Genomic DNA, 19,972 nt, shown 5'->3' with positions numbered 1-19,972 from the left:
GGTTCTTCATTTTGGTTGCTTTACATATGATTATCAATATATGGCAGATTAATATTAGTATACTTTTGGTTTGTGGTGCCATATTGTATGAGCTATTCAGCAAGTGTATGATTTTTTTATTGGATGATATCAGCTGTTGCATTTTTCTATTTCTTTAGGTTTCTTGGTTTATGCTTAAAATGGTCACTCATCCCATCCATTAACCATTGTGTGATTTATGCAGAAACATTTCGGGTTATTATCTTTGTTGGATGAGAAATCAAATTTCCCCAATGCCATTGATTTGACTCTTGCCAATAAGCTTAAGCAGCACTTGAGCAGTAGTCCTTGCTTTAAAGCTGAAAGAGGGAGGGCTTTTGGCATTCATCATTACGCTGGAGAGGTCAGTTAGGCCCTTTGCTAGAGGAAGTTTGAATTTTTCTTTCCCATCTAATTGATCTCTTAAAGTCAGTTTAGCAACTTTGATATTTAATACTTTTGTTCATTTCTGAGATATTAGATGAAATCAAAGCACCAAACCTAAATGCCATTAAAACAAAGGGGAATTAATGTTCCTCCACCCTTTCGTGTTGTGTGTATTTGATTTAGACCTGAATGTCATCAACTCTATAAAGAACTAAAGTTCAACAAGAATGTTAGAGAACTTGATAAGTTTCTTCTCCTCAAGTGTAATACCCGACTAGATTCCGGCATCGGAATCCCTACCTTCCGGCGGAATCTCCGTTGGAATCTAGAAATTTTGAAGATGCCAGAGGCTTCTAGAGGGGTAAAATGTGTTTTCTAAAATGTTTTCACATGATTTCGTGGTTTTAAATGAAAATGATTTGAGTTTTAAAAAGGAAAGACCAAGGAGGCATTTGCCAGGTTCGGCCGCCGAAAGTGAAGTTCGGCCGCCGAACATGGAAAGGCTTCGGGAGCGCCTTTGGCCTCCGAAAGTCTTGTTTGAACGAGCCAAGGTTCGGCCGCCGAAAGTCAAGTTCGGCCGCCGAACCTGCATGAGTTTAGGGGGCACGTTAGGCCGCCGAAGGTCTTCGACCAGGCCACCTATAAAAGGCCCTCAGATCGGAAATGGGCGAGTTTTCTCCCCATTCTCGAGCTCAGGCGAGTTTATGCCTTCCTTTGGCCGTTTTCGTGTTTTCTCTACCCATCTCTCAAGTTTTTCATGATTTCTACCCTTGTGTTGAAGATTTAAAGCTTAAAAGGAGTTTTGGGAGCTTGGAGCTTTTGGAGCTTGGATTCTCCACATCTCCGAGTTAGGGATTACACCACCCTCGATCTTCAAGAGGTAAGTGTAGATCCTTGCTTCCCTAGTGTTTTTATGAAGTGTTATGAAGGTTTTAATGGTGGAGTATGGGTAGATATGCATGTTAGGAGTTATGTGGGTTTTATGCCCAATGTATGTTATGTGATGCTCAAGTATGTTTTTATGATGTTATGTTGATTGTTTAGGCTAGGTTATGCTTGAGGGAGAGTGTATGCATGATTGGGGAAGAGTGAGTGAGGTTATGGGTTGTTTTGATAGTTTTGGCCTATGTGGGTCATAAGCTATCTATGTATGTTTTGATGTTGTTTTTGGAGTTTAATCAAGCTATTAAGCTCCTTTGTGCATGGTTAAGTGTTTATGCATGTTTTGGTAAGGTTGGGTACGTGTTTTGGGGTGTTGGAAGGTTTGGGAGGTTTCGATGCATGTGAAGCTGAGTTCTGCCCTTCTGGGAAGAACTCAGGTTCGGCCGCCGAAGGTGGTTTCGGCCGCCGAACCTGCCTTTGGATGCATGGTTTGGCCGCCTAACCTTGCCCCCGAAAGCTGAGTTTTGGCTTGAAAGCAGACTTTCGGCCGCCGAAGGAAGGATTCGGCCGCCGAAAGTGCCTGACTTTCGTCTCTGGAGTGGGACTTTCGGCCGCCGAAGGTGCCGCCGAAAGTGCCCGAGTTTCGTCTCTGGAGGGAGGGTTCGGCCGCCGAAGGTGCCGCCGAAAGTGCCCTGTCCAGCCTTTTCAAGGTTGTTTTCTTAAAAGGTTTAAGTGATGTTTTAGAGGGTTTTTGGGGAGATGTTTATGAGTTGTTTAGAGTATGTTTGGCACCTCATTCGAGTCCACCTGTGTAGGATCGGACCAGAGAGACCGAGGAGGCCAGTAGTGCTAGCAATTGCAGAGTCAGTCAGCGTCTGCCAGGAGGTGAGTAGAACTAAACTTAATCTTTTATGTACGAAATCTAATGCCTAAAGCATGCTCATGCATCATGTTTATATGTAATAGGTTGATTGCACTAGTTTCACGAATATGGCGCATTGCATTATTTGATGTTGATTCAGGAGGTTTGAACCAAGGCGACTTCAATAGCCCATTTCTGTCATTGAGTCTTGGGTAAGTCCTTTGAGAGCCGGACAAGTACATATAGGAAAGTCACTGTGAGCTCTCTGTGGACTAGGTACCCCGTCATGTATGTGAAAGTCCTGTGTGAGCTCCTTTGGGGGAGCCGGGCACCGACAGAGGGATTTTTGAGGTCATGTCCGATCCTTGAGAGTAAAGGATGCTAGCAAAAAGGAACTCTAAAAAACAGTCCGTGGGGAATATTTATTTGCATGAACCCCGAGACGGACAAGCTACAGTTATGTGATTTCTTTGTGTTATGACGCATTTCATGAGAGCATGTAATTAATGAACTGTTTTCTATGTTTCTACTCACTGGGCTTTTTAGCTCACCCCTCTCCCCTAACCCCAGTGTTGCAGGTTCGAGGCTGATCGGAAAGTCTCAAGAGTAAAGGTTAAGCTTATGTAATAGTTTTAGATTAGCACTTTAGTGTGGACATGTATTATAAATTGAGATAATGATTTGTAAGAGAATGTAATGTAAAGTAGAGCAGAGTTATGTTCATGGATTAGTACTGTGCTTGGCCCTAAGACTTGGTTAGTCCCTATTCAATACATGATGTACGTAATGTTTTAGATGCTGAGTTGTGTTGAACTAATCTTGTGACATGTGTTGTTTACCACGTTATGTTATGGATGAGGACCCTAGTAGAGGTCTGATGTTTGTGGTTTGATGCATGCACAGGTTAGGTTCTAGTTTCTTGGATGTAATACCAGTTTGATGTATGTTATGTTGACCCAGCTAGAGTTGTGATGAGGGCTCTAGCAGGGGGTTCCTTTATGTTTTCAGTTATGTCGCATACAGGTCAGGCTCGGTATTTACATCATATGTTTCAGTTTTTATGTTAAAGTTTTGTTCATGTATGGGATTTGACCAGGTGATAGGAGGTATGTTTGGCTTGCTACGGGTCCCAGCGGCCTTAAGCCGATCTGGATCCTAGCGCCGGTGGCGGTTCGGGCCGTTACAGAGGAGTATCGGTTTCCGGGCTGTTACATCAAGTATTTAGATTTTAGATTGGAATTATTGTGGTAGAGAATCTTAACAGTGCACATTGCACATGTCCTGGGGATTGTCTCAAACAATGTACTATCAGTGCAGTTTCTTTAGAAGTTGTATATATTATTTCAGGTTGTTTAGTCACTTTCATTCACTAATATAGAGGCGCAGTTAGCAAAATTAACGTAGACAATAATTGCTATAAAACTTGTATGTTTAGTATGTATTATTTGTAAGAAAAAAATATTATTTCCAATTCTTTTTTTTTATATTGTTATTAATTAAGCTTATGTCTAATTGAATACTGTTGTTATTTTTTAGGTGAATCATGGAGTCACAAAATAATCAGATGCTTCAAAATAGTACTAGTGATTCGAATCAAACTAGTACTGACGCTTCAACAGAAATAACCACATCATCAAAAGCAAAGAGAAAACCAGTAAAGCCAAGGTTTGTAGTTTGGGATCACTTCACAAAATTCATCAATAGTGAAGGTGAATTAAAAGGTAAGTGTAATTATTGTAAAAAGAAATTTTTTTGTGATCCAAAGAGAAACAAAACCACTGCACTTAGGAATCACCTTAATTCATGCAAAAAGCACCCACATTCCATTGAGACTAGACAAGCACAATTATCATTGCAAAAAAATGCAAGTGACAATGATGTGAATGATTTAGGCACTCTTACTACTTGGAGGTACGATGAAAATACAATTAGGAAGGCCCTTGTCCATATGATAATCATTGATGAATTGCCTTTTAGATTTGTAGAAGGAGAAGGTTTTAGAAGCTTAATGAGAGCAATTTGTCCAAGGTTTAGGATTCCCTCTCGTTGGACAATTTCACGTGATTGTTATGATTTGTTTATTGAGGAGAGATCAAAATTGAGGTCTTTTTTTAAGAAAAATTGTCAAAGAGTGAGTCTTACTATAGATACATGGACATTATTGTAACGCGTTAATTACATGTGCATAACTGCTCACTTTATTGACAATGATTGGAAGTTGCATAAGATAATCATTAGTTTTTCTCTCATTTCAAGTCATAAAGGTGAAGCAGTAGGTAGAGCAATTGAGACTTGCTTGCAAGAGTGGGGGTTAGATAAAGTGTTCACTATTACAGTAGATAATGCTAGTTCTAATGATGAGGCCATATCTTATTTGAAAAAGAAGCTTGCTAATTGGGGTGTTAGTGTTACTAACTCTACTTACTTACATATGAGATGTATGGCACATATCATCAATTTAGTTGTCCAGGATGGTTTAAAAGATGTGAATGATTCAATGATGAAAGTACGAGATGCATTAAGATATATAAGGAGTTCTCCAGCTAGGTTGAAGAGATTTAAGGAGTGTGTGCTTCATGAAAAAATTGAAAGCAAATATTCATTATGTTTAGATGTGCCAACTAGATGGATTCAACGTACTTGATGTTGAATACAGCTCAAAAATATGAAAAGGCATTTGAGAGGTACGAGTTACAAGATCCTATGTTTAAGATTGATATGGGAGAGAATGACATACCTGACTATTATGATTGGACACAAGTTAGGAAGATGGCAGATATGTTGGCTCATTTTTATGAGCTCACTTGGCGTATCTCGGCTCTAGGTATGTCACATCAAACCTATTTTTCAGTGAGGTTAGTGACTTAGCCTTTATTTTAAACCAATGGATTAATAGCAATGATCTTGATATGAAATCTATGAGGGTTAAATTTGACAAGTATTGGGGAGATGTGGATAAAATGAATAAAATTATCTATTTTGTTGTTGTTCTTGACCCTCGTGACAAATTTGAGTTTAAGGAGTATTCTTTCTCCTAAATGTATGGTAAAGAGAAAGGTGTAGAGCTATTCAATAAGGCTAAGAGTTGTTTGTTTGATTTGTTTGATGAATACAAAAAAAATGTATCAACCTGATGTTGAGCAATTAAATGATAATAGTTCACAACAATTAAGTGAAAGTTGCACTACTACCGGTTCAATAAACCCTAAGCCTAAATTCTTTTTGAAGCTACAAGAAGCAGAAGTTGGAGGAATCTGGTGGATTTGATACAAAAACAGAGTTAGAAGTGTATCTAAGTGAGGCAATTCAAGAGGAAAATGGGGATTTTGAGATCATGAAATGGTGGAAAATAAATTCTGAAAGGTTTTCTATTTTAGAAAAAATGGCTAGAGATATATTGGTAATTCCAGTTTCTACAGTTGTGATCAAGCATAATTTAGCCACATTTTTATTATCTTCTTTATTGCTTATTTACACATTTTTCAGTTTAATTTATGGTTTTTATCTTGTTTTTACAGAAAAGGAAGAATTTGGAAAATGGAAGAAAAAGTGCAGAAAATTTACAAAAGGATGGTTTGCCCAGTGATTTGCCCAAAAATCTGCTCCAATCACTGCCCAGATCAAGCTAAAGCAAATACCCAGAAGCAACAGACAGCAGTGATATGGGCAGGTGATTTGACCAAAACAATCGAAGATCACTGGCCAAAGCACTCGCAAAGGCATAGAGGATTGACTCACAGAGAAGCGATTTGCCCAGTGATTTGCCCAATCACTTGAAGAAACTGGTCAAATTGCCGGGCAAATCACTTTGACAGCAGAAAATTACAGCAGAGCGGGAAAATGGACAGCAAACAGAAATCCGAATTTTCAGAAGTCCAAATCCAATCCAATCACTTCCAATACTAATCCAAGAGCCACGAAAGAACTTCTCATCCAAGGAAATCCAATTGCAATCAAATTCAACATCAAAAGAGGAGTCCAACATCAAATCAAAAAGGGATTTCAAAACCCTAGACAATTCTTCAGCTATAAAAGGGGAGTCTCAAAACCAGCAAAAAATCATCTTCTGATCAGGAACTCAGCACCTTCTCCCTCGCCAGAAACTCTTCAGCTGTTCTTTCTTTTCTTTCTTTTCATCTCTTTTGTGTATTTTAGTCACCATGAGTGGCTAAATTCATTATTTTCTAGTTGAAGTTGAGAATATTCAGATTTGTTATGAATTGGGAGGTTTAATACTCCATTGTTGAACTCTTATTTGTTTCAATATTTATGCAATCTGATCTTTTCTACAAGTATTACTTTGCTTTTAGAATCAATAAGGGCCCATTGCTTTTAAATTGCTTGAGTAATATTGTTTGAATGGTTTAGGTCCGTAATTGCTTGGATTGTTCAAATACACATTCAATCAGGTTGCATAATCTAAACTTGACCACGCGGTTGGCAAGGATAGAATTGGGTTTCTCTAAGTCTTAATGCAATCAACAGTTGTTCGATGCTACAATGCCCCAAGGACGTTCCTTGGCAACTTGTTGATTAGTGTTTGATTAGCGAACGTTTCCTAATCAAACTAGAACTAAGGAGGAATTTGGATTGTGAGAAGCGTCTTCCACAACCAAAACTAATTTATTGAAATCAAAAAGGAGTCTTCAAATAATCAATGATCAATTCTGAACAAACTGAATTAGACTCATACTTCAACTAGAAGCCTTTCTCTTATTGATTTATTCATCTTTAAATTACTGCTTTCTTTTACTATTTAGTGTTAATCCATCAACTCAAAAACCCCCCCTCTTTTATTTACTTGTTATTTACTTTACCTTGGTCATTATTAGGAAGGTCTTTAGTGTCAATTCCCTGTGGTTCGACCCTATTGCCACTATCTGCAAATTTATTTGTTGATCGTTTAATAGGTTTATTTTTTGACGGCTTCGACAACCGCCTATCAAAAATTGGCGCCGTTGCCGGGGAATTGATCTAACTAACGTATTTTCCCTTTATGACCAGGTCTGGCCGTAAAGACAGTCCTCATTACGACCCGGAGATTGAAAAGACTGCCAAGAGCTTAAGGAAGCAAGCAAATTTGAGGAACCAAGCCTCAAGACCATCTTCATCAACAACTCCACCTCACAGACCACCTACTGCCCCTGCTGAAGAAATTTCTGCACCAGCAGAAACTTCCACCGCCGCACCAGCTACCATTGAGTTTGCACCAGAAACTGAATTTCTGGATATGGCAGAAAATCCAGCTATGGCAGCACCACCTGCTGCACCTGTAGAAGCTGAAAATCAAGCTAGAAACTTGCTTGTACAAGTACCCCAGCCACGGGAAAGAACTCTCGGAGAGTTAGATGAACCAGAAGGAGACCAAGCACCCTTGTGCATTGAGTATCCCCCATTGACAGCACCTTTTGAGCTTAAGACAGGACTGATCCATCTCCTTCCCAAATTCAGAGGCTTAGAAAATGAAGATCCTCACAAGCATTTGAAGGCATTCCATGTGGTGTGTTCCACCTTGAGACCCCAAGGTATTCCAGAAGAGGATATCAAACTTAGAGCCTTCCCTTTTTCCCTTGACGACTATGCCAAGGAGTGGCTATTTTACTTGCCACCCGGATCCATCACATCATGGACTGATATGGTGAGAGCATTCTTGAGAAAATTCTTCCCAACCTCAAAAGCCATAGGCATCCGTCGAGAAATAAGTGGCATAAGGCAAAAGCACTCTGAAGACTTGTATGAATACTGGGAAAGGTTCAAAAGGCTGTGCACAAGCTGCCCTCAACATGATATTTCTGACAAATCTCTCATTCATTACTTCTATGGAGGTTTGCTACCCTCAGAAAGAAAATTTATTGACGCAGCCTGTGGAGGATCAATTGAGAAAAAATCAGCTCGAGAGATGAGAGACTTAATTTCCACCATGGCTGCAGCTTCTCAACAATTTGGAGACCAAGAGCTGCCAACAAGGAATGTAAATGAGGTGAGTAATTCCATTTTATCATCCCAACTTTCTGAACTCACCAATGCTGTCCGAAGCCTTGTTGTGAGTCAAACTCAACAAGTCCAGCAGATTCAGCAGCCCAAGCCATGTGGAATATGTGCCAACAACCACCCTACTGATCTATGTCCTTCCCTTCAAGAGGAGGACCAGCAAGTCAATGCTATTGGAGGCTTTAATGGGCAAAGAAGGTATGATCCCTATGCAAATACTTATAATCCAGGTTGGAGGGACCATCCAAATTTCAGTTATGCAAGGGGACAGCAATATCCAAGCCACCAGCAAAGAAACCAAGCACAAGCTGCACCTCAGAATTCTAATGCATCTCTTGAAGAGATTGTGAAAAATTTGGCAAATACTGTGCAGAATCTTGAGAAACAAATGGGGCAAATGGCTTCATCCTTAAACAAAATTGAATCACAAGGAAAGCTACCTTCCCAAACTGAGATAAATCCAAGGCAAAATGCTAGTGCCATCACATTGAGGAGTGGAAAGGAGTTGCAAGACAATAGGGCTGAAAAAGTGCAAAAACAGGGCATGGAAGAAATTCTGCCAGAAAGTGATCAGGGCAGTGATTTGCCCAGTTTGCTTGTAGAAACTGACCCGATCGCTGGGCAAACTAAGCTGTCCAGCAGTGATTTGCCCAATTCTCCAGAGAAGGCAGAAAGTGATTTGCCCAAATCAACAGACCAGGCAGAATCAAGTCAAAGGCAGAAACAGCAACCTATGGAGAAATTCAAGGTACCTCCTCCCTTCCCAAAGAGATTTGCAAAGTCCCAAAAGGAGAAAGAGGAAAAAGAGATATTGGAGACACTTCGCAAAGTGGAAATTAACATTCCCCTACTTGATGCTGTGAAGCAAATTCCAAGGTATGCCAAATTCCTCAAAGAGCTATGCACAAACCGAAGGAAACTTGCTGAACGTGAAAAGGTAAGTGTGGGGGAGTGTGTTTCAGCTGTCATCCAAAGAAAACTACCAGTCAAATGCAAGGATAGAGGAATGTTTGCGGTTTCATGCAAAATAGGCAATGTGGGAATAAAGAAGGCCATGTGTGACCTTGGAGCTTCAATAAATGTCATGCCTCTGTCTATTTTTAACTTGTTGAATGCAGGAACACTCAAGGGCACCAGTATTGTGATCCAATTGGCTGACCGATCCATTGTCTACCCTAAAGGAGTGCTTGAAGATGTGTTGGTGCAAGTGGACCAATTAGTCTTTCCAGCAGATTTTTATGTTATTGACATGGAGGAAGACAAGAGCAACACCACCTCTGATATCCTACTTGGGAGACCATTCTTGAGCACAGCAAGAACAAAAATTGATGTGCATGATGGCACATTAACTATGGAGTTTGAAGGGGAAGTTATCAAATTTAATGTTTATGATGCCATGAAATTCCCCAATGATGTTTCTCATGTTTATGGACTTGATGTTATTGATAATTTAAGTCAAGAAGTTTTTGATTTTGATCAAGAAAACTTACTTTATGAAGGTCTTTGCAGGAAAGGAAAAGTGGACAGCAACATCTCTGAAGAAGACAAAACAGCAGACTGTTGTAACTTGCTGGATGTGGGTGATTTGCCCAGTGATTTGCCCAGAACACCAGAAAATCTGCTCAAATCACCGCTCAAATCGAACAGCAGGCAGACAGAAAACCAGCAGACAGAAAAGGCACCAGAACTGAAACCCTTGCCTAACCACCTCAAATATGCCTACTTGGGAGCTGGAAATACACTTCCAGTAATCATCTCCAACCAGCTCAGCCAAGAAGAAGAGGAAAAGCTCCTGGATGTGTTGAGGAGGCACAAGAAGGCAATTGGGTGGACATTGGAGGACATAAAGGGTATCTCACCCTCAACATGCATGCATCGGATACTTATGGAGGATGAGTGCAAACCTGTTCGTGAGGCACAAAGAAGGCTGAATCCACCTATGATGGAGGTTGTAAAGAAGGAGATTGTGAAGCTCCTAGACATTGGGGTAATCTACCCCATTTCTGATAGTAAATGGGTGAGTCCCATCCATGTGGTACCAAAGAAGACCGGGATTACCATTGTCCCTAATTCTGAAGGAGAGCTAGTACCCACTCGTGTACAAAATGGGTGGAGAGTTTGCATGGACTACAGGAAGCTCAACACAGCCACAAGAAAGGACCACTTTCCCTTGCCCTTCATGGACCAAATGCTTGAGAGACTTGCTGGAAAAAGCCATTACTGCCTCCTTGATGGATATTCTGGATTTTATCAAATCCCCGTTGCACCAGAAGACCAAGAGAAGACCACTTTCACATGCCCATTTGGCACATTCGCATTTAGGAGGATGCCCTTCGGTCTTTGCAATGCACCAGCCACTTTCCAAAGGTGCATGATGAGCATTTTTTCTGACTATGTGGAGAGGATCATTGAAGTCTTCATGGATGACTTTACGGTGTATGGCAACTCATTCCATGAATGCCTAGCCAACTTGGAGAAGATACTTCAAAGGTGTTTGGAGACAAACTTGGTTCTCAACTATGAGAAGTGCCACTTCATGGTCAGCCATGGCTTAATCTTAGGCCATATTGTTTCAGCAAAAGGGATTGAGGTGGACAAAGCCAAAATCGACACCATCAAAAATCTGCCCTATCCAACCAGCATTAGGGAGATTCGATCATTCCTTGGACATGCTGGTTTTTACATGAGGTTTATCAAGGATTTTTCTAAAATAACTCAGCCTCTTTGCAGATTGTTACAGCAGGATGTACCATTCAACTTTGATGACAGCTGCAAATCAGCCTTTGATTTGATCAAATCACTCCTAATTTCTGCCCCAGTCATCCAGCCACCTGATTGGACCCTTCCATTTGAGATCATGTGTGATGCCAGCAACTTTGCTATAGGTGCAGTATTGGGACAGCGCATAGGTAACTCTCCTCATGTCATTCACTATGCCTCACGCACCCTAGATGCTGCACAATGCAATTATTCCACCACGGAAAAAGAGTTGCTGGCTGTTGTGTTTGCATTGGAGAAGTTTAGACCCTACCTACTTGGTACAAAAGTGATTATATACTCAGATCATGCTGCACTAAGGTATTTAATCAAGAAAAAAGAGTCCAAACCTAGGCTGGTGAGATGGATATTGCTGTTACAAGAGTTTGACTTGGAGATCCGTGACAAGAAAGGCAAGGAGAACCTTGTGGCTGATCACCTTAGCAGAATTCTGACCGAGATGGAGACATGCCCCATCAATGAGACCTTCCCTGATGAGCACCTCTTTGCTGTCCAAGAAGAGGAACCATGGTATGCTGATATTGTTAACTTCCTTGCCATAGGTGACTTGCCCACTGATTTGCCCAAACACATAAGAGACAAGATCAAGAAAGAGGCAAGGTATCATGTGTGGGATGAGCCTTACCTGTGGAAACATTGTGCAGACCAAGTCATAAGGAGATGCATCCCAAACCATGAGATCACATCTGTCCTAACTTTCTGCCACTCTTACAGCTGTGGAGGTCACTTTGGGCCACGCAAGACAGCCTTGAAAGTCCTTGAAAGTGGATTATTTTGGCCTAACATATTTAGAGATGCTTATTTATTTTGTAGGTCATGTGCAAGATGCCAACAAACGGGAAACCTTGGCAAAAGAAGTGAAATGCCACAAGCACCCATTATGGTGTGTGAAATCTTTGACATATGGGGCATTGACTTCATGGGACCATTCCCACCTTCCTTTGGCAACACCTACATACTACTTGCTGTGGATTATGTGTCCAAGTGGATTGAGGCCAAAGCAACAAGAGCTGATGATGCAAAAACAGTGGGTGATTTTGTAAAATCCCACATTTTCTCAAGATTTGGACTGCCCAAGGCCATAATCAGTGACCGAGGCACCCATTTTTGCAACAAGGTAGTAGAAACTCTCCTCAAGAAGCACCATGTCATCCATAGGACCTCTACTGCCTATCACCCTCAAACAAATGGGCTGGCTGAAGTGTCAAATAGGGAGATCAAGTCCATCTTGGAGAAAACGGTCTGCCCAAATCGCAAGGACTGGAGTACACGCCTCAATGATGCCTTATGGGCATATAGGACAGCATATAAAACCCCAATTGGGATGTCTCCATATAGGCTGATTTATGGGAAAGCCTGCCATCTACCGGTGGAACTTGAACATAAAGCCTATTGGGCTGTGAAGAGCTGTAATCTTGATGAAAAAGAGGCTGGAGTTCACAGAAAATTACAGATTCAAGAGCTTGAGGAGATTAGGCGTGATGCATATGAAGTTTCATGGGATTATAAAGCAAGGACCAAAGCCTTCCATGACAAGCACATCTCCAGAAAACACTTCCAGGTTGGTGATAAGGTTTTGCTCTTTGATTCCAGGTTCAAATTATTCCCTGGAAAGCTTCGGTCTAGGTGGATTGGGCCATTTTTGGTTGAGCATGTTTATCCACATGGAGCTGTTGACATAAGGAGTCCACAAACAAGCAAGGTTTTTAAAGTTAATGGGCATCGTTTGAAGAGATTCTATGAAGGTTTTACTGTCCATGTTGTGGAGGAGGTCCCCTTGGATCACCCTTCCCAAGACTGCTGAGCAAGACACTGAAGTCCAGCCCAAGACAGAAAACAGGGCGCTACTGGGAGGCAGCCCAGATGTAGTGATTTGCCCAGTAATTTGCCCAATACTTGCTCAAATCGCCGGGCAAATCGACTGAATGTACCATAGTCACAAGTGATCGGGGCAGTGATTTGCCCAATTGCCCAGATAATTTGACCAAGATCACCGGTCCAATCGCAAAATCAAGCACATCATCAGAAAAGGGCGTGAACAGTACCAGCCCAGCAACTGCAAAGGAGAAGCGATTTGGCCAAGTGATTTGCCCACTGCTTACCCAAATCACTGGTCAAATCACCCTGTCAAGAATCCAGAGGGCCAGCATTAAATGATCAGGGCAGTTCACATACCCAAATCACTTTAAGTAGTTCTTTTCTTTTATTTTATTTTATTTTATTTTTTTTTACTTTTTACGCTACTTATTGTCTTTTATCTCTTCTTCTTCAAGATTTCTCTCCTCCGACCACCACTGACCCACCGGCAAACCCAAGACCACCATGGTAAGAATTAAGATGAAGGCCACCGGCGGACCGTTCATGTGGAAGAAACTAGGGCTGCCGAAACCCATCCCCTCTGACAGTGACGATGAAACGTGGGACACCACTCCACCGGCCACCACCAGCACCGACACGCCACCGGCTACTGAAACAGCAACAGGACGCACCGACTCACCGGCCGTCCAGACATATCACGGCCAGAAACGGCCAAGAACTCAGTCGCCACCTCCACCGCCGAGATCAGAGCCAGAACCAGAAACCACCATTGACACACATCCCGCAGGTCATGAGGAAGGCGATGCAACCACTGATATGCCCAGCGATGTGCCCACTGATGCGCCCACGGACTTGCCAAGTGATACACCTAGTGATCTGCCCAGTGATTTGCCCAGTGCTTGCCCAAGTCACTGGTCAAATCACCCACAGGCCAGGAAGTCCCTTTCCCTTTTCTCCTTCATTTCTCTATATATATATATTCAAACATTGAGGACAATATTTGGGATAGGTGTGGGGGTACTGGAGAGTATTTATTCACTGATCACACCATCTTTTGATTTCTATTTGTTTCTTATTGTTTCTTTTTGTTTCTTTTTACATTATTCTTACCCCTTTTTGCACACACCAGAATTTTTTTCACACTTTTTGCACACACACACAGAATTTTGTCTTGGTTTTTGCTCTACTCAACATAGATAACAAGGTTGAAAAAGTACCCTTATCTCATGACCCCATTGATTTGCCACCCCTTTAAGCCTAAATTGAATCATTCACAGTATGTTACCTTCACTTAGGGAGTTTTTCTCTTGAATTGAATCCTTAAATGTGCTAAGGTCAAGGAAAATAAAAATACAAATACATGCAAACACAAAGCTAGTGTAACTCCCTATGAGTTGATTTGCCCAAACTATCATGAAAAACCAGCACAAAGCACAAATCATAAACCTGTTCCAATGGTCTAAGACTATGAACTGTGCCTAAAAGCCACTTGGAGAAGTGACTGACTGAGTAACCGGGGGTGTATTACCCATGTACACAATCGCGTAAAAAGGTCAGTAAACTTTTTCAAGCAAATAAGTTTCGATGGTCTAGACTATGAACAGAGCTAGTAGCCACTTGAACAAGTGACTAACTGAGTAACCGGGGGTGTATCACCCATGTACACAATCGCGTAAAAAGGTTAGTGACTTTTTCAGGCAAGGATAAGAATAAGTGCTGCTGAAAATAAAAACAAAAATAAAAAGAAATAGAGAAGAAAAGGGGCGAGTCACTCCTAGGGGTTGCATTAAAACTAACATAAAGGAATAAGCATGATTGAGTCAAAAACCTTTCTCTTGACCATGGTAGGTGAAAGGAAACAAGGAAAGGAGAGGATGACCTTAGTGCATGTACTCTATACTGTGATACTTCAGTTTAGGAGTCTAGGGGGAGCTGATTAAGTGGAACTTAGGCTCTAAAGAAAAAGGGGGCTTGATTGGCTAAGTTATTTATTGCTTGAGGACAAGCAAAAAGCTAGGTGTGGGGGTATTTGATCAAGCATAATTTAGCCACATTTTTATTATCTTCTTTATTGCTTATTTACACATTTTTCAGTTTAATTTATGGTTTTTATCTTGTTTTTACAGAAAAGGAAGAATTTGGAAAATGGAAGAAAAAGTGCAGAAAATTTACAAAAGGATGGTTTGCCCAGTGATTTGCCCAAAAATCTGCTCCAATCACTGCCCAGATCAAGCTAAAGCAAATACCCAGAAGCAACAGACAGCAGTGATATGGGCAGGTGATTTGACCAAAACAATCGAAGATCACTGGCCAAAGCACTCGCAAAGGCATAGAGGACTGACTCACAGAGAAGCGATTTGCCCAGTGATTTGCCCAATCACTTGAAGAAACTGGTCAAATTGCCGGGCAAATCACTTTGACAGCAGAAAATTACAGCAGAGCGGGAAAATGGACAGCAAACAGAAATCCGAATTTTCAGAAGTCCAAATCCAATCCAATCACTTCCAACACTAATCCAAGAGCCACGAAAGAACTTCTCATCCAAGGAAATCCAATTGCAATCAAATTCAACATCAAAAGAGGAGTCCAACATCAAATCAAAAAGGGATTTCAAAACCCTAGACAATTCTTCAGCTATAAAAGGGGAGTCTCAAAACCAGCAAAAAATCATCTTCTGATCAGGAACTCAGCACCTTCTCCCTCGCCAGAAACTCTTCAGCTGTTCTTTCTTTTCTTTCTTTTCATCTCTTTTGTGTATTTTAGTCACCATGAGTGGCTAAATTCATTATTTTCTAGTTGAAGTTGAGAATATTCAGATTTGTTATGAATTGGGAGGTTTAATACTCCATTGTTGAACTCTTATTTGTTTCAATATTTATGCAATCTGATCTTTTCTACAAGTATTACTTTGCTTTTAGAATCAATAAGGGCCCATTGCTTTTAAATTGCTTGAGTAATATTGTTTGAATGGTTTAGGTCCGTAATTGCTTGGATTGTTCAAATACACATTCAATCAGGTTGCATAATCTAAACTTGACCACGCAGTTGGCAAGGATAGAATTGGGTTTCTCTAAGTCTTAATGCAATCAACAGTTGTTCGATGCTACAATGCCCCAAGGACGTTCCTTGGCAACTTGTTGATTAGTGTTTGATTAGCGAACGTTTCCTAATCAAACTAGAACTAAGGAGGAATTTGGATTGTGAGAAGCGTCTTCCACAACCAAAACTAATTTATTGAAATAAAAAAGGAGTCTTCAAATAATCAATGATCAATTCTGAACAAACTGAATTAGACTCATACTTCAACTAGAAGCCTTTCTCTTATTGATTTATTCATCTTTAAATTACTGCTTTCTTTTACTATTTAGTGTTAATCCATCAACTCAAAAACCCCCCCTCTTTTATTTACTTGTTATTTACTTTACCTTGGTCATTATTAGGAAGGTCTTTAGTGTCAATTCCCTGTGGTTCGACCCTATTGCCACTATCTGCAAATTTATTTGTTGATCGTTTAATAGGTTTATTTTTTGACGGCTTCGACAACCGCCTATCAAGTTGCCTCAGAGAGTGCCTTCAGTACCGGTGGAAGAGTGCTAGATTCCTTAAGGAGTTCCCTGACTCCTAAAATTGTTGAGGGTCTGATATGTGTGCAAAATTGGATTCGTCCATCAAATGTTCAAGTAAATATTGAGGAAGATCTAGAGGAACTTAAAAAGCTTGAAGAAGGTATGTTATATACATTTTCATATTTGTGTTAATTTCAATATATATATTAATTTTTTTAGCTTATTATTATTTGCAGAATTACCATATGTTGGAATCACCAATGGTTTAGGTAGATCATGCTCTACTCCTACCTCATAGATGTAAGATTAACTATTGAGAATTTAAATTTATTTGATGATAAGGAATCAATGTGATTTTTAAATACTCTTTGTGTGCAGATTTCAGTCTTTTAAATATGCTTCAACTCAATATTTTGTGGGATTAGATTCAGATATGCTATTGAAAGCTATTGTGGATTTAATATATTGTTAAAAGTTGTTTGTGAAATGATATTTTGTTGTGTCTGTAATTGGTATGACCAGACGTGTAGACTCGGCCGCTCATATCCTGCATCCTTGGTCATTCGGATCTCAAAGGCTAGTCCTTTACCAGCCGAAGCCTAAGTCTCTTCTATCTCTAGAATTCCTAGATGCGTAATCTCTTATCCATTAGTCACATTTTAAATTTTTAAGAAAATAACTAACCTTCTTTTCTTACATTATAAAAGCAACAATGATATAAAGTTCAAGGCATGTATTTTCTAATTGAATCAAGCTAATTTTCGTTCTTATTTCACTCAACCACTTAAACGTATTTTAATTTAAGTATCGGAGTGATTGTCTATAGGTACTAACCATTTCATTTTTTTTTTTCAGGTTGCTAAATTATATGAGGAAAGTTTTTTACAAACATCCCATATGCTAAAATTATATTATTAATCATGAAATAAAGTTTCGAAAAAAGAAATTTTGTTTTAATAAATTTAAAAGAATTTAAATTGTGTAGAATCTATATTAACTTTTCTATTTAAATCTTCATTTTATTATAATTTTTTTAAATTTAATTATATATATTATGTTACAAATTTTTAGATATTTTTTATGAGATAAATTTATAGTAGTTAAAATTTGAAAAATATTTAGATATGAAACTAAAATTTAACATGATAATGATTAATTATGAAATATAATAAAAAAAAATATTTAGGTCTCTTTACTAATATAATAAAATCACAACTAAAAAATATAAATTAAAAAATATCATAAAAATTAAGTGAAAATAATTAAATGAAAATAAAATAATTAAATTTAAAGGTTACATTTCAAATAATAAAGAAGCAAAAGATATCTAATTAATTTTATAAATTATAAACTTTTAAATCTTATAAATTAAAAAAATCAAAATCAAAATAAAAACTATAACCTTAATTTTAATTTTTTCAGAAATTAAAAAAATTAGAATAATTTACGCATATTATTTTAATTATTTTCATAAATGTGACTAATTTTATTTTATAAAAATTAAAAAATAAAATATATTTTACATAATATTTTAATTTTTTTAGAAATATGGTTATTTTTAAATTTTATATGAATTAAAAAAATTAAAATAAATTGTACATATTAATTTAACTTTTTTCAGAAATATGACTAATTTTAATTTATAAAAAATAAAAAAAAATAATTTACGTATATTATTTTGTTTTTTTAGAAATGTGATTAGTTTTACTTTTACAGAAATTAAAAAATTATTACACAAGAAATAATTATAAAAAAATAAAATAATATATCTATAAAATATATTGCAGTTAATTTCACATATAAGAATACTATTAATTTATTTTTAATGATAATTAATTAATATATTTAATTTTAAAAATAATAGTAATATAATTATTAAATATACATTAACTTTAACGGTAAATAAATTTTATTTTTTATTAATAATTATAAAAATTTTATAATATAATATTATTTTCAATTATTTTATATATATTGCTATTTAAAATTAAATAATATATTTATATAAAATATTTATAATTGTTACCGTAAATAGATTTCTTATTGTTAAATGTTTATATATTTAATAATTAAGTTGTTTACATTTAAATTTAATTTAAAAATTAATCAAAATTATATTTAAATATAAATATTGAATTCATCTATTTAAAATTTAAATAATACAAACGTTGGGGTTTTATCATCTGATTGGCTTTTATTATTATTATTCTAGATAATTTTTAATCGTTATATTGAATCAATTTTAAAATTTTTTTAAAAGATTAATACTTAACCACACTATAATATTAAAAAATTCATTAGCAGAACGTTGATTTTAAAAAATATATTAAAAAAAGTCAATTAATTAATCTTTTTATTAATTTTAATCATTAAATATTTTACTATATAATCTCTATAATTTATTAATTTTTATATTTTTAAAAAATTTATTAATTAATATTTCCATAGAAATATTTTAATTTTTTTATAATATTTAACAATTAAAATTAATTAATAAATTAATTAATAAATTTTTTAAAATATAAAAGATGTTTTAATATATTTTTTAAAATAAAAAAATTAATTAATAAATTTTTTAAAATAATTCTATTGATATAAAGATAATAATAAAGTTAATATGATTTTAAGATACGATTGATTTAATCTAATTTAGAAATTATATAAATTCTAAAAGTTATAATTAATTAATGATATTTTATTTTATAATTAGATTTAAAAAAATTAAATAATAGTAAATTATTTATTATTTTTAATCAATTAAAATAAAAGTAATTTATAATAAATATAAATATGAGTATTTTACATAATTTTATTATTTGCTCTTCTCTCATTTTTATATATATAAAATAAAAAATAATAAAAAAATATATGAATTAGATTAATAATAATAATAATTCAATTAAAATTATTATTTTATTTCTAAGTATTTAAAATTTCATATAATTTTATAAAATAAAATTCAACCAAACACTATTTACCGGTCTTTATTAGACTTGACTTGTTAGAACATCTCTTTCCAAACCTAGAACTGAACCAATAAGTTCTCTCTCTTGCAGCGGAATTATCAACAAAGCCCCTAATAGCCTGACGCGTGCCAACTGTTTCCGCAGAGGAACCGGCAGTCTCCGTGGTGGTAATTTCGTAATATCCCCCCATGCCGCAACCCATTTTCATTTTTTAAGCTCGGCTCTCTTCTTCTTCTTCTTCTTCTTCTTCGTACTCCGTATTTTCCTTGCTTAGTAGTTGATAGCGGAAGGTGACTCTGAGACCTAAACCAAAACTCTACTGAACATCGTTACCGAACAGTTCTGTCTCCACTCAACCTGGTTTCGCCGGAAAATCAATAACTCAAACCTCAATTTAGGTGGATATCTGGGATCAATTGCGAAATGGGTTTGAATAAAAAGCAGTACATCAATGGAGTGGAAGGATATTGAACAAAATCAAATTGAAGTGAAACGGTGAATTGGATAGGAGGAGGAGAAGGAATCTCAGAATTAACCTAGTCCAACAACTAAAATTGTCATTGTTCTTATCCAATTTCGAACGGAGGAGGATTCGATGGTCTCGTGCATTGAAGCTCTCTAGTTATATTGATTTGTTACAAAAAAAAAGAAAGTGTTGGAGGGGTTGTGCAACCGGAATTTACAGGTTACCGGTACATTTTCCT

The 19,972-nt window shown here is 37.3% G+C and overlaps 2 protein-coding genes across 2 annotated transcripts; both read left to right on the top strand.

Annotated features, from left to right (window-relative positions):
* The first annotated feature begins 3,692 nt into the window (after window positions 1–3,692).
* On the top strand, window positions 3,693–7,165 carry LOC122721723 (zinc finger BED domain-containing protein RICESLEEPER 3-like). The gene is made up of 5 exons (XM_043950288.1): window positions 3,693–4,252; window positions 4,406–4,655; window positions 4,775–5,004; window positions 5,378–5,549; window positions 7,154–7,165. Exons 1-5 carry the CDS (start codon window positions 3,693–3,695, stop codon window positions 7,163–7,165), a joined length of 1,224 nt encoding a protein of 407 aa, XP_043806223.1.
* Window positions 7,166–13,240: 6,075 nt separating this feature from the next.
* LOC122721722 (endoglucanase-like) lies at window positions 13,241–17,165 on the top strand. The gene is made up of 2 exons (XM_043950286.1): window positions 13,241–13,619; window positions 17,158–17,165. The coding sequence occupies exons 1-2, from the start codon at window positions 13,241–13,243 to the stop codon at window positions 17,163–17,165; spliced, it is 387 nt and encodes a 128-aa protein (XP_043806221.1).
* The last annotated feature ends 2,807 nt before the right edge of the window (window positions 17,166–19,972 follow it).

The sequence above is a fragment of the Manihot esculenta genome, chromosome 1 (assembly GCF_001659605.2).
Source record: "Manihot esculenta cultivar AM560-2 chromosome 1, M.esculenta_v8, whole genome shotgun sequence".
NCBI classification, from domain to species: Eukaryota; Viridiplantae; Streptophyta; class Magnoliopsida; order Malpighiales; family Euphorbiaceae; genus Manihot; species Manihot esculenta.
The sequence above is the reverse complement of the archived record's forward strand: the minus strand, read 5'-3'. Positions and strand labels throughout refer to the sequence as shown.

Bases quoted from the DNA above. Each gene is read 5' to 3' on its own strand.
- LOC122721723 (XM_043950288.1), top strand. From the start codon at position 3,693: ATGGAGTCACAAAATAATCAGATGCTTCAAAATAGTACTAGTGATTCG. The intron at 4,656-4,774 runs GTACGAGATGCA...TGTGCCAACTAG, and splicing joins TGAATGATTCAATGATGAAA to ATGGATTCAACGTACTTGAT. The intron at 5,005-5,377 runs GTTAGTGACTTA...TTCTTTTTGAAG, and splicing joins CAAACCTATTTTTCAGTGAG to CTACAAGAAGCAGAAGTTGG.
- LOC122721722 (XM_043950286.1), top strand. From the start codon at position 13,241: ATGGTAAGAATTAAGATGAAGGCCACCGGCGGACCGTTCATGTGGAAG.